Consider the following 16751-nt stretch of genomic DNA (forward strand, 5'->3'; position numbering starts at 1 on the left):
TTTATCTCTGGGTTTTCTGTCTTGTTCCATTGGTCTATATTTTTGTTTTTGTGCCAGTACCATACTGTCTTGATGACTGTAGCTTTGTAGTATAGTCTGAAATCAGGAAAGCTGGTTTCTCCAGTTTCATGTTTTTCTCTCAAGGTTGCTTTGGCTATTTGGGGTCTTTTGTTTTTCCATACAAATTGTAAAATTTTTTGTTCCAGTTCTATGAAAAAATGCCATTGGTAATTTGATAGTGATTGCATTGAATCTTTAGATTGCTTTGGGTAGTATTGTCATTTTCACAATACAGATTCTCCCAATGCAAGAACATGGTGTATCTCTTCATCTGTCCATGTTCTTTGATTTCTTTTATCAGTGTCTTATAGCTTTTTGCATACAGATCTTTTGTCTCTTTAAGTAGGTTTATTCATGAGTTTGAGTGAACTCCAGGAGTTGGAGATGGACAGGGAGGCCTGGCGTGCTGCAATTCATGGGGTTGCAAAGAGTTGGACACGACCGAGTGACTGAACTGAACTGAACTGATTCTTAGATATTTTATACTATTTGTTGTGATGGTGAATGGGATTGTTTCCTTAATTTCTCTTTTTGATTTTTCATTGTTAGTGTATTGGAATGCAAGGGATTTCTGTGTATTAATTTTGTGATTATAAAATCACATCAACAAAAACCTTGGGCTCTACGTCTCAAGCAGCCTGCCCTTAAACAATGCCGTTGGAGGAAGTAATATGTTCTCTGTGGCTCCTTGAGGAGGAAACTGCTAAGAAACTTGCTCCTGGACTCCTCCAGACTCTGCCTGACCACAGAGTTTTGTGTGTGGTCATAGGAACCCTGAAACAATAATAATATTGATTGGGGTAGGACGGGGGGGAGGACAGAATAGAGCTGCCCCAGAATAAATGAGACAGAGCAACTAAACCCATGGATGGACCTTGTTGGACAACTAGGGGCTCAACCTGCTGAAGTCAGCATTCCTCACAGACAGATCAGACAGCCTCAGGGAATTTCAGGAATTTTCCTGGCCACTCCCCCCTCAGATTACCTCCATGAAGCTCCAGGGCACTTTTCATATTTTGAGAAGACACACCCCTTTACCTTCACCTTCACCTCCTGATCCTCCAGGCTCAGCCCAGTGGAACCAAAAGTCCCATCTGTGTGTTGCTGTAAATCTGGTTTCACAACTAAAACAACAATGGACCTGCCCAGTCAGGCAGTGTCTGTACTTTGTTTCATGCTATTGAAGGTATAGCCACACTTAAAATTTCCCAGAAACACTGAATTGATGGGACATGAAATCATTGGGCTCATTAGCTGAGTTGATAAACATAACAGATAATAATCCTTCCCCACACATAGCCCAAGGTCTCCAAAGTCTTCATCATGCACACAATCCTATGAAGCGGATAGGGGGTATTTTAACATGCCCATTTTACAGACAAAGACCCTGATTCTCAGAAAGTTTCAACACTTGTCTCTTCAGGGGCATTCTGTGTGAGCAGCAAATCGAGGGTGAGAAAATCATGTGCACATTCAGTTTTCTCAATGAACTTTTTCTAGTGCCTGGCAAAACTCATCTTGCATATGGCAACTGCCAAGATTCAGCAAATTTTCCAGTACAGAGCAATTTTCTACCTAGAATGAGGGGAATGTTACTTTTTAGGAAAGACACTATTTCAATTCAATTAAAATGCAAGACTTAGCCCATCCCTAGCACCCAACATGTTAAAATACACTTACCTGTGGGCACAGATAAACCCAGGAGAGCAGGCATGCAAGTTACCTCAAATATAATTAGCACGTAGACCCCAGCGAGGATGACCGCAGCAATGGTCACTTGTGCTTCAACACTTGCGCGGAGGTACTGATGAGTCATCAGAAGAGGAACAATCTGGGTCTGCTGGAGGGAGGCGCGGATGCTGATGGAAACAGGCTCTCTGAAGAATGAAGCAAATATCTTACCACTGGTTAAGGAAACAGACCTGACATCAACCATCAGCACTTGCTCCCTCAGCTTTCTTCCCAACACCAGTCGCCCATGGCTATAACCAGAGCCTGAACCTATCTCAGAGTGCCTAACCTGCCAGATGAGGAGCCCTGAGCACAGGCAAGCCACATGAATATATGCACAGCCTCCCCATAGCCAGGCCCCTCTGACATAGCTCCTCAGCCTCCATCAGGCATTGCCTGCCTCATAACAGTGCCACCAGTCCAGCAATGAACAGGAGCAAGGATGTTCACAGTGGTTTAACCCGTTTAATCTTCCATCTTCCTCCTCACCACACATCTGATTGCTTTGTGCACATGCTAAGTCACTTCAGTCGTGTCTGACTCTATGCAACCCAGGCTTCTATGTCCATGGGATTTTCCAGGCAAGAATACTGGAGTGGGTTGCCATGCCTTCCTCCAGGGGATCTTCCTGACCCAGGGGTCGAACCTGTGTCTCTTATGACTCTGGTATTGGCAGATGGGTTCTTTACCACTAGTACCACCTGAGAAGCCCATGCTAACAAATAGCAAATCCAACAATTCTCGCATGTGAGAAATCTGGAAAAGGGTCATGTGCAACCTGAAAACAGGTAGTCAGGTTGTCACTAATGGTGGGAAAACACCAGGAACAAGAAGCATGAAGATCAATAGTATGTGGCCTGGTGAAAATAAAGACTCTAAAATTTCAGTAACTGCTCTGAGCTGAATTATGTCCCCTCAAAATTCATATCTGGACATCCTAGTTCTCCATACTTCAGGATGTGACTGTATTTGGGGATAAGGTCTTCACAAAGGTGATTAAGTGAAAAACAGTGACACCAACATGACTGGTGTCCTTGTAAGAAAAGGAATTTGGCGCACAGAGATGCAGAGGGATGACCATGTGAGTACACAGGGAGAAAATAGCATCTACACACCAAGGAGAGGGGCCTCAGGAGAAACATACCCTGCTGACAGCTTGAGGAAATAGATGTCTACTGTTTAAGCCACCTGTCTGTGGTATTTATTACAGCAGGCCTAGCTGCAATATAGTAACCAAAAGTACAGACTTAACATGGAGTGGCGTTACAGAAAAAAGAATTCTAAGATATACTAGAATTCCCCATTGCATAGCTTCATGATATTAATGAATTTAAAGTATCAGCTGTAAAACATACTTGCTTCAAAATGGGTTCTGCAATCTTACTTCCTGACACCTTTGGTTTTGACGCCCACCACAGACTCATGCTCACTGGCTACACAAAAGGAGCAATTCCAAGCCCATAACTTGCTAGCTATTCATAACTGGAGTCCCAAGGGTCACACTTCTTTAGGGAACATGTCCCAGAGGAGCTTCCCTGAGACTTCAGTCACCAAGACCTACCTGCTAAGAACCTCAAAGGTCCTGCTCACCACCACGTGCTCACTTCTGCTTGGATTTAAAAATATCGTCCAGTTTTGAGTGACCTGCAAAAGTCAAAGCATGAAATCCTGGTAAGGCTTTGAGTCTGGGCCATCAGCTGGGGTCCAGCAATGTTCAGGGTAGGTGCTTGTCTAGAATAAGAAGAAAGAAAAGAACACAAGTCCCTTTCACACAGAGATGTTAGAGACAGCCAGGTGATGTGCAGCTGGAAACATCCATAATTTGGAGGGCTGTGTTTAAGAAAAAGAATACGGAAATACAAATACAGAATTCATGTACAAAGACACAAAAATACAGAAGTAAATAAAACCTATTAAGAAAAAAGGAAATCACTTCACGTTACTGGAGACAGTCTTCTGAACCCACTGAGGCAACTGACCAGAAAGATGGCTTTCTGTTTGCAAACTGGAAGCAGGAAACTTTCCACACCCAGGTCCCAGAAGCCTGTGGGAGGAGGGCCTGAGGATGAGCTTCCAGTTTCACAGGCCTAGGTGCCCTTGTCAAGGGCACGGGAGTGAAAAAGCCAGATGAAAGGGGCCAGATGTGTGCAGAAATGGAGGTGCTGGTGGGGCAAAGGTGGGAGGCCTGGCTATGGCTTCTGGGGAAATTTCAGTGGGAGGACAAAAGTCTTGCCACCCACAAATTATAAAAGAAAATCAAAAACAGGAACTCTGAAATTGGTCAAAGCCTGAATGAGAGATCACAACTTCTCTTAAAACTTTCATGTTTGGAAAGACTGTATCAGGGGGAAAAAAAAAAAAAAAAAAACCCTTCAGTAAAAATCTCCTGTGTTGTGTTTCTGGAGCCGGGAAGCTCAATACAGACCCAAGGGTAGGCAACTACTGATGTGTCAGCAGGCTACAAAAGGTCACAGCCTCCTCACACAAGGTCACAGAGGAAACCATCAGCAGATTAAGTGTGCCCATCTCATCTTTACTGTGGAACCCTTGCCAGCGAACTATGCAATGCATACAGGGAAGCCAAGTTTATGTCCTAAGACCATGGCCAGAGCAACCAGTTTAGAACATCAGTGCTGCATCAGCCATTGTCCATGAAACCGCAGCCTTCTTCATAATGAGACTCTGGCTCTGGGGACACTGCTCTGTATGGCAGAAAAATGCGACGGGTGCTGTACCCACCATTACTGCAGTCATACTCCATTCTGGATGACACAGCCTCGTATACCAGCAGCGTTTCCTTCTATTAGTTATAACAGGGAAAATCTGTGAACTAGGGATATGACTTCATATGGAAGTCATCATGAAAATCCAGGGGAGTCCCTGAGGCCAGGATTTGGGGGACGAGAGAGAGAGACTAGGCCTTGTCTGGGCTCTGGGACATGGTGGCTGGGACTGCTGGCTCTCCTAACCTTTGCAGGATGTGAACTAAAGTCCTTGCCTTAGATGCTGAGCACAAAGTCATATTGGTACAGAAGCAGAAGCTTGGGGAAAGCAGACACAGTCTTAGCTCAGAGTCCACAAACTCAAGGGAACCATGGTGTTGAACTATCTTCTGTACCATGAGGTAAGGCTCAGATTTAACTGCACTTTCAAAAATGTTTCTCTGAATTGTCCAAAAAAACACTCTAAATTGAAAAAAAAAAAAAGAAACCTCAAAAGCCTGACTTTACTGAAATGGTGAGAGTTTTATAACGGCCTTAGAGAAAAGAGTGGAGAAGGAAACAGCAACCCACTCCAGTGTTCTTGCCTGGAGAATCTCATGGATGGAGAAGCCTGGTAGGCTGCAGTCCATGGGGTCTCACGGAGTCAGAAACGACTGAAGCAACTTAGCAGCAGTAGCAGCAGAGAAAAGAGAATTTCCATGACAAAAGATAAGGGCTTGCCTAATAATGGTGTCATTGACCTAGGGCTCCCATCAAATCCATTCAAGAAGAAATTCAATTTATAAAGAAATAAAATGATTTTTTACAATTCTTTTCAAGTAACTTTTAGGTGTAACCTGCTGTGGCCGCCGCCGCCTGGAGCCTGGAGTGTTGGCCTGGGTCACCTCCACCAGCACGTGCTCTTCTCTCCCGAGATGACTGGGGCTGCCAGCCACCAGGGCCCCTGACAGGCCCACCTGGAGCAGCATGGAGTCTGCGTGGCTGCTGAGGTTCACAGCTGGGAGAATGTCAAGGCAAACTACAGCACAAGGGGGAGAGGCCTGGACTACACCCCCTCACCCCCACCCTCCCAGGGAACACCCATCTCGGGAGGCACACAAGGAAAGAAACGTCTGGGCCATCCCTTCCATCTGCCCTGCCTGCTCCTGCTTATTCAGCCCCTCACTCCTGACACACGCAATTGGTTTTGTTTTCTTTAATTATGTTTTGAATCATCTGCTTTAACATCTAGCTGGTGTCTCGCATCCTACAATCATCTCTGCTACCACTCTTGGCAGCCAGAATAAAACCCCTGTCCCGGTTCCTGGACTCATGGTGAGCAACAGACAGGATGGCCTCCTGAATGAACAGATGAACTAATCCACAGCCATGCCCAAATCCTAAGGTGGCTGGTGAGAAATCACAGGGAGAAGTGAACAAGAAATCCGAAACTGGCTAAACCAGTGAAGTCCATTGCAGTAAGAGGAGGGAAATCCCTTCGAAGCTTGTGAAGGACTGAATCAGGGAAGTTATAGGGAAAAGATGCTCCTCCCTCTCAACATGTAACCCTCATGCCCTTGCATCCCCACCACAACCTGGCCCCTTCACTCCTACACCCTGCACTGGTGTGCTGCACAGACGGAAGGGTCTGTGCTCTCAGGCTCCCTCTCTGTGCCAGCTCACTCTCACCTCTGCTGCAAGGTCTGGGGCCCACGCCAGGGATTCTAAACAGCAGCTAGCCCAGCTATCTTGCTCCAGAAGAAAAAGCTGCTGTAGGTGCAAAAAAAATGATTCTCAAAATGATCTATGTTTTGTGTGAGGTTTCAAAAGTCTTAGCAGCAGCTCACTGACTGCAGGATGATTCAGTGACCAATTCCTTTAGTCTTCCTTAAAACCCCTAAAGAAACAGGTGGTTTATGGAGCTGACTTGGGAGAAGGCAGAACTTCACTGTTTCCAGGGTGTTTACAGGATTTAAACAGACTGTTGGGGAGTGCCAGTGAATAGTTAACCCTTTTTAAATTTCCCCCAGCAAGATGCACTGGGTTTTTTTTTTTGTTTTTGTTTTAAGTACAAAAATATCCTAATAAATAAAGTGTTTTTCACTCTCTGACATAAATCACAGCAGGATCCTCTATGACCCACCTCCCAGAGTAATGGAAATAAAAGCAAAAATAAACAAATGGGGCCTAATTAAAACTAAAAGCTTTTGCACAACAAAGGAAACTATAAGCAAGGTGAAAAGACAGCCTTCAAAATGGGAGAGCAAACAAAGCAACTGACAAAGAATTAATCTCAAAAATATATAAGCAGTTCATGCAGCTCAATTGCAGAAAAATAAATGACCCAATCAAAAAATGGGCCAAAGAACTAAACAGACATTTCTCTAAAGAAGATATACAGATGGCTAACAAACACATGAAAAGATGCTCAACATCACTCATTATCAGAGAAATGCAAGTCAGAACCACAATGAGGTACCATCTCACACCAGTCAGAATGGCTGCTATCAAAAAGTCTACAAACAATAAATGCTGGAGAGGGTGTGGAGAAAAGGGAACCCTCTTACACTGTTGGTGGGAATGAAAACTAGTACAGCCCACTATGGAAAACAGTGTGGAGATTCCTTAAAAACTGGAAATAGAACTGCCACACAACCCAGCAATCCCACTGCTGGGCATACACACTGAGGAAACCAGAAGTGAAAGAGACACGTGTACCCCAATGTTCATCACAGCACTGGAAGCAACCTAGATGTCCTTCAGCAGACGAATGGATAAGAAAGCTGTGGTACATATACACAATGGAATATTACTCAGCTATTAAAAAAAAATACATTTGAATCAGTTCTAATGAGGTGGATGAAGCTGGAGCCTAATATACAGAGTGAACTAAGTCAGAAAGAAAAACACCAATTCAGTATACTAACGCATATATATGGAATTTATTTTTTTCTTTTTTTTTTCTAATTTTATTTTATTTTTAAACTTTACATAACTGTATTAGTTTTGCCAAATATCAAAATGAATCCGCCACAGGTATACATGTGTAAAGATGGTAACGATAACCCTCTATGCAAGACAGCAAAAGAGACACAGATATAAAGAAGAGACTTTTGGACTCTGTGGGAGAAGGCGAGGGAGGGATGATTTGAGAGAATAGCACTGAAACATGTATATTACCATATGTGAGATAGACTGCCAGTCCAGGTTCGATGTATCAGACAGGGAGCTCAGGGCTGGTGTATTGGGATGACCCTGAGGTATGGTATGGGGGGAGGTAGGAGGGGGGTTCAGGATGGGGGACACATGTACACCCATGGCTGATTCATGTCAATGTATGGCAAAAACCACTACAATATTGTAAAGTAATTAGCCTCCAATTAAAATTAATTTTTTTAAAAAAAGGAAGTGTTTTTATCAGCACTGTTTCCTATATTAGAGCTGAGAATGGGCAGCCAGCTCTCGGCTAGAAAGCATCTACCCACAGCTATGCTGCTACATGGCTTCCAAAAAGGACAAAAGGCAAACAGAAGTCACAGATGAGGCAGGATATAGTAGGGGAAGGCCCAAAGAGATGCTGATGATTCTGCCACACTGAAATTATTCCTGTCTTGGTCTTTCCCCAAGGCAGACACATGATATGATGGAGTGGGAAAAGATATTTCAGCACAGAAGAAACTTTAGAGACCTTGCAGAAACCCAGGAGATGGATCAGCACCCTTGAAGGCTAATATCAGAAAAACAGAGGCTTCTTCTTCTAATAATGTAATGAATGTTTATAGGGCTTCCCTGGTAGCTCAGCTGGTAAAGGATCTGCCTGCAATGCAGGAGACCCCAGTTCAGTTCCTGGGTGGGGAAGATCCCCTGGAGGAGGGCATGGCAACCTACTCCAATATCCTTGCCTGGAGAATCCCCATGAACAGAGATGCCTGGTGGGGTACAATCTTTGGGGTTGCAAAGAGTCAAACTGAGCGACTAATCAGAGCACAGCACATTGCAAACAAAGAGCAAGGAGAATGGAACAAGGCCTTTGTCCTTGTGGGGGTGTCACTCCCTAGCAGGAAGATTAAAACACACTATAATTAACCACCATTCAAATGGAGTGCACACAAAATCCAAGGGACACTGGATCACATGTACCTCTGCCCTCCTTTCCCTCTGTCTTTCTGATGCCCGCATTGTGCCTGGGAGTCAGAGCCCACCGCAATGTTCTGGTGTCAGCAGTGACTTATGGATCCCAGCAACTTGGACCTGTGGAAAAGCCCACCCTGCAGGCAGCTTTGATCCTTGCCTTCCAGCCATTCTGAAAGGTCTGCTCTGCTAAGGTCATATCTTGTCTTTGCCTCAGAGGCCTCCCCCAAACCTAGAGAACCCCACTATCTTTTAAGATCTTGCTCAAGCTCTCCTCTCCTTAAACCCTTCCTTGTCATCCACAGCTTGAGAGGATCCTCACTCCTGCCTGTGTCCTCTGTAGATCAGGCTTACTCTGTTAAAGTGCTCATTCACAACATACTCTTGTCTGTTTTAGATTTTTCTCCCCCCAGTCTAGCTCCTCAAGTGAAGAAACTACATGCTATTCATTTCTCTACTTCTCTGGAGACCAACATGATTCTCACCACATTTTATGTCCCCAAAACATCTTGGTCTAACTAATAAATATTCGTTTTCAGTATCATCCTTCAAGTCCTTTGAACTTATACCAGAGTCCCAGACAGACCAAGTCATGGAAGAGAGAAGACAAAGAAATCATCTTCTTCCTCTGTTGTATCCAACCATGGTCCTCTTGCTTTTTCCATTACTCAAATCCATGACTCAAATTTAAGCCGTCTTTCTAGCAAGTAATGCTCAAAATTCTCCAAGCCAGGCTTCAGCAATATGTGAACCGTGAACTTCCTGATGTTCAAGCTGGTTTTAGAAAAAGCAGAGGAACCAGAGATCAAATTGCCAACATCTGCTGGATCATCGAAAAAGCAAGAGAGTTCCAGAAAAGCATCTATTTCTGCTTTATTGACTATGCCAAAGCCTTTGACTGTGTGGATCACAATCAACTGTGGAAAATTCTGAAAGAGATGGGAATACCAGACCACCTGATCTGCCTCTTGAGAAATTTATATGCAGGTCAGGAAGCAATAGTTAGAAATGGACATGGAACAACAGACTGGTTCCAAATAGGAAAAGGAGTTCATCAAGGCTGTATATTGTCACCCTGTTTATTTAACTTATATGCAGAGTACATCATGAGAAACGCTGGACTGGAAGAAACACAAGCTGGAATCAAGATTGCCGGGAGAAATATCAATAACCTCAGATATGCAGATGACACCACCCTTATGGCAGAAAGTGAAGAGGAACTCAAAAGCCTCTTGATGAAAGTGAAAATGGAGAATGAAAAAGTTGGCTTAAAGCTCAACATTCAGAAAATGAAGATCATGGCATCCAGTCCCATCACTTCATGGGAAATAGATGGGGAAACAGTGGAAACAGTGTCAGACTTTATTTTTCTGGGCTCCAAAATCACTAGAGATGGTGCCTGCAGCCATGAAATTAAAAGACGCTTACTCCTTGGAAGGAAAGTTATGACCAACCTAGACAGCATATTCAAAAGCAGAGACATTACTTTGCCAACAAAGGTTCATCTAGTCAAGGCTATGGTTGTTCCTGTGGTCATGTATGGATGTGAGAGTTGGACTGTGAAGAAGGCTGAGTGCCAAAGAATTGATGCTTTTGAACTGTGGTGTTGGAGAAGACTCTTGAGAGTCCCTTGGACTGCAAGGAGATCCAACCAGCCCATTCTGAAGGAGATCAACCCTGGGATTTCTTTGGAAGGAATGATGCTAAAGCTGAAACTCCAGTACTTGGCCACCTCATGCGAAGAGTTGACTCATTGGAAAAGACTCTGATGCTGGGAGGGATTCCGGGCAAGAGGAGAAGGGGACGACAGAGGATGAGATGGCTGGATGGCATCACTGACTCGATGGATGTGAGTCTCAGTGAACTCCGGGAGTTGGTGATGGACAGGGAGGCCTGGCGTGCTGTGATTCATGGGGTCGCAAAGAGTCAGACACGACTGAGTGACTGATCTGATCTGATCTGATCGAGTTTGACTTGACCCAACCCCACTGTGAGCACCAGGGCCACTCTCCTGGGAGTTCCCGGCTCACGGTCTCCATACTGTTCTTCTAACGAGCATGACCATCTACTCTGGTCTGGTGTTCTCACCAGAGAACATGTCCTGTCAGAACAGAGAACTATGTCCTGAAGGCCCATGCATGATGGAAAGAAAGACACACAAGCAAAGTACTTCTGAACTGCCAGCAATGTGCTGCTGCAGTGCACAGAACAAATCTGTGAGGTTCACCTAAACTGTGGAGACTCTCAGGCTTCTCCTTCAGTTTGCTTCAGAGCTTATCTAACACTGGGCTCAGAAGCATTGGCCAGAACCTCCTCCTTGACCAAACTTGAGTCAGGATCCTCTGAGCCCTCTTCTCAACTAGGCCTTGACCTTGGCCTGATGAGCCACCGAATAGGAATCCTAACATCTTCTAGGCTCTTCTTCTTCCATGAACTCCAGCAAGTTCTCACAGGGACGATGAGTGGAATGGGGAGATCCCTAAGAAAGCTTGAATTTAATAGGGAAGCACATCAAATCTAGAGCCCAAGAGTACAACAGAACCCTAAGAGCTGGGGGCAGGTAAGATGAGAAAGCAGCCCTACCCCTGAAGGATGGGTAGGAAAAGTGCAGCGCCTGGCAGGCAGATGAAAGAAGGCTGAGAAATTCCAGGTGTCTGGGGCACTGATGGTTACCATGGCAACCACAGACCACAACACAGCCAACATTTAATTGGATTTACATAACTCCCCCTGGCCCATAGAAGTTAAGGTGTGTTCACCTTCAAGCTTAAAACTTTATCTCTGCTATGGACTGAATGTCCATGTCCTCCTCCAAGGGATCTTCCTGACTCAGGGATGGAATCCATGTCTTCTGTGTCTCCTGCATCAGCAGGCAGATTCTTTACCACTGAGGCACCTGGGAAGCCTGGGTCTCTAAGGAAATAACTGAAAGTGAATGAGGTCATAGGTTGAGGCCCAGATTTGATAGTATCAGTGTTCTTGTAAGAAGAGACACCAGAGAGCTCTCACTCTTTACACACACACACACACACACACATATACACAAACATAGGAGACATAGCAAGAAGGCGGCCGTCTGAAAGCCAGAAAGAGAGTGCTCACTAGAAACCAAATCAGCCCATCCTGACCTTGGATGTCCAGCCTCTAGAATTGTGAGAAATAAATGTCTGTTGCTTACGTCATCCAGGTTGTGGTATTCTGCTGTAGCAGCTGAGACCTACAAAATGGCAAGGGATCCCAGAGGATAAGAAACCAAGCAATCATCAAGCTCAGATGACACTGCCAAGGAAAGAACCAATGAACTTAAAGTTAGGTAAAGAAGAATCATTTAAGCTAAGACATAAGAGGGCAGGGGCTGGGGGTGGGGTTGGGGGGACAGAAAGAGCATCCAACAGCCACAGAAAGCTGGGCCTTAACTAAAATACACTGTTTGTTTGCTGTCACCTTTCCATGGGGAATCTCCCTACCACCCACCCACTGCAGTCTCACTAAAGCCCCCTCCCTTTATGTTCTGAAGCCTTATCTTTCAACAAACATCCTGGAGGAACAAAAAACACATGGGGAGTAATCATGATTGCTTATGCTGTGACCTTGGGCAAACCATCATAATAGTTCTCAGGTCTTTTCACTCTGTGACTCAACCACGGGTGACTGTCCATCTCAAAAAAGGTTCAGATACAGTAGCTTTCCAGCGGTGACACAGCCAGCAATTGCCAGAGCTTTCCTTGATCTGGATACAGGCTAAACAAAATCTGCAACAATCAGAAACATTTAATGATAGATTTGTGGTGTGACAGCAATAGGATTTAATAACTTTGATAAGAGCTGAAAATAGGGTTATGATAATTGTGCTGCTTGATGTATCCAAAATTTACCTGCTTACTCTGAATAGCTTTTCTGAGATATTAAAAGATAAAATTCTTATCCATTAAACTATTTTTTTTTTTTTTGCTACAATGGGCCTTAATTATTGATATTTGACAGTTTTAAGGATTGACTGCTGCTGCTGCTAAGTCGCTTCAGTCACGTCCGACTCTGTGCGACCCTACAGATGGCAGCCCAGCAGGCTCCCCAGTCCCTGGGATTCTCCAGGCAAGAACACTGGAGTGGGTTGCCATTTCCTTCTCCAATGCATGAAAGTGAAAAGTGAAAGTGAAGTCGCTCAGTCGTGTCCGACTCTTCGTGACCCCATGGACTGCAGCCTACCAGGCTCCTCTGTCCATGGGATTTTCCAGGCAAGAGTACTGGAGTGGGGTGCCATTGCCTTCTCCAAGGATTGACTGCTGCTGCTGCTGCTGCTAAGTCGCTTCAGTCGTGTCCAACTCTGCCCGACCCCATAGACGGCAGCCCACCAGGCTCCCCCGTCCCTGGGATTCTCCAGGCAAGAACACTGGAGTGGGTTGCCATTTCCTTCTCCAATGCATGAAAGTGAAAATGGAAAGTGAAGTCGCTCAGTCATGTCTGACTCAACGATCCCATGAACTGCAGCCTTCCAGGCTCCTCCATCCATGGGATTTTCCAGGCAAGAGCACTGGAGTGGGTTGCCATTGCCTTCTCCATGAAGGATTGACTACCCAGCCCTAAAATTAAATTGTCAGAGGAGGGTAAATGTGGCTTCCTGCCAGGAGCCGGTGAGGCATTCCACTCGTGACAAAGGTCATGAGGAAGGAGGCTCAGCATACACAAAGGCAGGATCGTGCCTCAGGAGTCCCCCCGGATATTCTCGAGCATCTACCCTCCAAAAAAAACCAGAGTCTACCTACTTTATTGCTTTGTGCTCTCACCTCTGACTTTACTGGGGGCTGTCCCCCACCACCATCTCACTCTCTCTGTCAAAGAGTTAACTTACAGCTCCAATTAATAAAGTTCCTGGGCAACTAGGAGTGTTTAAATCCAAACCCCTCAGATGGCTCTCTAACTCGCCTGACAAGTTTACCCACTCCTACAGCTATGCATATGATTGTTTACAGTCTCCCAGCCTCCAGAGGCACAGGAAGCTTAAGATATTCAAATAGCTTAGAGCCTCTCAGAGAGTTAGAAACTGTCAGAATAAAACTAGTAAAAGATTTCATTGATGAGCCAATGTTTGTTGCCAAGTTTCCACATCCCCTGAGTTGTATCCTTGAATGTGTATTATTAATATAGTTGGTATGTAGAAAAAATCAGTAGTGGCCTTGTTGTTAGTAACTTTAGACCCTTCAGATAATAAATTCTTTCCTTTGTTGTAAACCCATTACACATCCGCCCTATAGGAATGCAATTTTATCTTACGAAGATGGCGCCAAACCTTAAAATAATTACTCTTAGAGAAAATAAGTCTTTGTTGATAAGTCTTTGTCAAGAGTCATAAAATGTTAATAAGCCTTCTGGCCAGAAGATGATGTAAATCACCTAAACCATTTGTATATGATAAATTTGCAGGAAAGAAACCTGGTTTTTGATAAGGATCAAAGACTGCTGACTTTGCATCCCCTATCATCCTCTATGTGTAACTTAGGGTATAAAAGCCCCTGTTGAAAATAAAGCTACGGGCCTTGCTCACCAATGCTTGGTCTCCCCATGTCATTCTTCCCCTCAATTTCCAGCTGAGTCTCCATCTGGAGCACGGATATCCTCTGCGACCATTTATTTGCCTGGGCTTCTAAGACCCACTCGAGAAGGTGTCTAAGCTGGGGCACCTTCCGCTATTCGAGAGGGCGCCTGCAGCCTCCGTGGTCAGAGCTAACCTGGTGTCACAGGTTATATTGATTTTGCGCATAAACCAAGCTACTCAGCTTCTTTTCTCCACTGAATTTTCCTACTGAGCTATCCTCATTCTATTATTCTTTATATCTTTGATGAATAAATAAATAAATAGTCACCGACGCCATCTCCCCTTCGAATACCCTGGATCAGCCGGGGCTGGACCTCGGCAGTTTTCCTGTACGGAAGAGTAGGAAATGCAACCCATATGATGGCAAGAGCTCATGCTGTGGAATTTTCAGAGCACCTTATACACCCTCAGAAACTAAACTAAAGTGATGATGAGATAACAGATTACAGAGGTTCAAAACAAATTCCTCAAACTCTGTTTTGGTTGTGTCCACAAAACACCAATATTTCAATTACCAGAAGAGTGAAGACCAGACACAGAGTTCAGGTGAGCTCACAGGGATCAGGGGAGACTTGGCCCAACCATACCTCCCAGTACACCCTTGAAAATCCAGTACACCCACCCACCAGGCTGTGCTAAGCAACTGGGTCTTCAGAAACACACAGTTGTTTGAATAGGAAGTAGAGAGGCAAATTGGTAGCCAAAAAAGTAAACTCATGAAGTTTTCAGTTCATTGTAATTGTTTTTAGCCTAGATTTCCTTTCTGTGGACCCCTCCTCTCCCCTATTATGGGTTATTAAAGAGTTGCCTGTATTCAATTCAATTCAGCCAATATTGACTTTGTGCACGCTTGCTGTCTGAGATAAAACATTGTTCTCTACACGTCACACTGAGAAGAGTCTTGTCGTGCACTATCCTGCACATGCATAGAACCCCAGTCCTCACGCCCACACACACAGACAATGAAGCCCATGTATTTACAGCTACACATGGTCACACAGGCAGCTTAATCACAAAGGGCACCCAGCACAGCTGTCAGCACAGGCTGCCTGCTGAGAAGAGCCATAGCCACACCAGCCTGCAGTCCACAGGGCACAGGTATGGAACACTACTCACCCAGCCCTTCCTTGCTCACAATCTCATATCCTGTCACATCCTGGGGTCTCTCAAAAATGGCCCACACAAAGTATCCTATGCCAATGCTAAAGTTAGATAATAATTATTAACTGCAAAAATAACTCCCTAGGGCACACACACAAGCTCAAAATGGTCACAGACCACAAAAGACCTACTTGTCCCACAGAGAACTGCACACACACAAACACACAGGCAGACACGGATCCTCATATCCACATGCACACACACAGACTGGGTGGGGGGAGGCTCACAGTTGCTCATTCAGCACATGTATTTTAAGTGCCTATAATGTGATCTTGGCTAGGGCCACATCAGGGCACATACCACACAAATGCTGGCAATGACACTCATGACACCTCAAGTCAGAGGAGCACTCAGGTTGCCTCCAGGGTTCTAGCTCTGCAACCATCCCTGGGGATGCAGGGCAAGTAAAATCAGAGCAGTCTCCAGGGAAGAGGCAGACACAGAACTCCACTCTCTCCCAAACAGCTGGGCGCCACTCCAAATGGGCACTGAGACACTCCTAGGGGCAACCATGATTGCTGGACATGTCCCAACACAAATAAAGAGTGCTTACTGCATGTGGTTGAAAAGAGAATTTGGCAAGCCACTTAAGGTAGGGATTAAGACCCCAGGGCAAGCTGCCTTCTACAGACCACAGCCAGATCCTCATGGTTTCCACTGTACAAAGTGGAGCAAAAGTAGAGGAATGTTGCTAGGGGCAGGACTCCCTAGCCACCTCCAGACTGCCATCTCACATCCCCTCAGCATCTCCTCCTAAGAAATGTGTGTGTGTCCCACACCTCAGGTGCCCTGCTACCCAGCCCGAAACACCCAGGGACTCTGCTAAACAGACCCCAAGGCTCAGCATGCCATGGTACTCACAGAGCACAGCACCACAAAGACAAATAAGCCTGCGACTTTTAGCCACCGTACACAGCACCTGCAAGAGAAAAGACAGGTCCCAGATCACGCTGATGGCAGTCTTATTTGCATGCACCCAAAAAGGTCAAACCTCAGATGTCTGCTGAAGCCTTGGGTAATGTCCATCTCAAAGAATTCCACATAGAATTCTTTGAGAATTCTTTCTATAACATGATATGAAGTAGGATACTGCTGAGAACACCAATGACCTGTTGTAAACATACAGCTTCATGAGAAGCAGTTCAGAGGAGGTTACAGGAGGAAACAAAATTAAACCTGAATGTCTGAACACATCTTCTTGTCAGAGATGCTGAAGTTCAAGATTTGGGCCTCTTCACTAGCTTTTTAAAGGCTCTGGTTTTCTGGAAACAAGCTTTATCTTGGCTCTCAGATTCATATTTATCAATTATTTTCCCTTAAGTTTTCTAGAAGGTAAGAATATGGAGTTGATCGTTGAATAAACATTGACTGAG

At 45.0% G+C, this 16751-nt stretch overlaps 1 protein-coding gene across 1 annotated transcript in view; it reads right to left on the minus strand.

The window, feature by feature from the left end:
• Window positions 1-16751, minus strand: part of OCA2 (OCA2 melanosomal transmembrane protein) — a 326371-nt gene that overhangs the window by 234132 nt on the left and 75488 nt on the right. The window contains exons 5-9 of the mRNA XM_055571821.1: window positions 16240-16297; window positions 12304-12376; window positions 5351-5511; window positions 3353-3435; window positions 1784-1937 (exon numbers count right to left, since the gene is read on the minus strand). Coding sequence (XP_055427796.1) covers window positions 1784-1937; window positions 3353-3435; window positions 5351-5511; window positions 12304-12376; window positions 16240-16297 — 529 coding nt within the window. The remainder of the gene's footprint in view (window positions 1-1783; window positions 1938-3352; window positions 3436-5350; window positions 5512-12303; window positions 12377-16239; window positions 16298-16751) is intronic.

Source organism: Bubalus kerabau, chromosome 3, assembly GCF_029407905.1.
Source record: "Bubalus kerabau isolate K-KA32 ecotype Philippines breed swamp buffalo chromosome 3, PCC_UOA_SB_1v2, whole genome shotgun sequence".
NCBI lineage: Eukaryota > Metazoa > Chordata > Mammalia > Artiodactyla > Bovidae > Bubalus > Bubalus kerabau.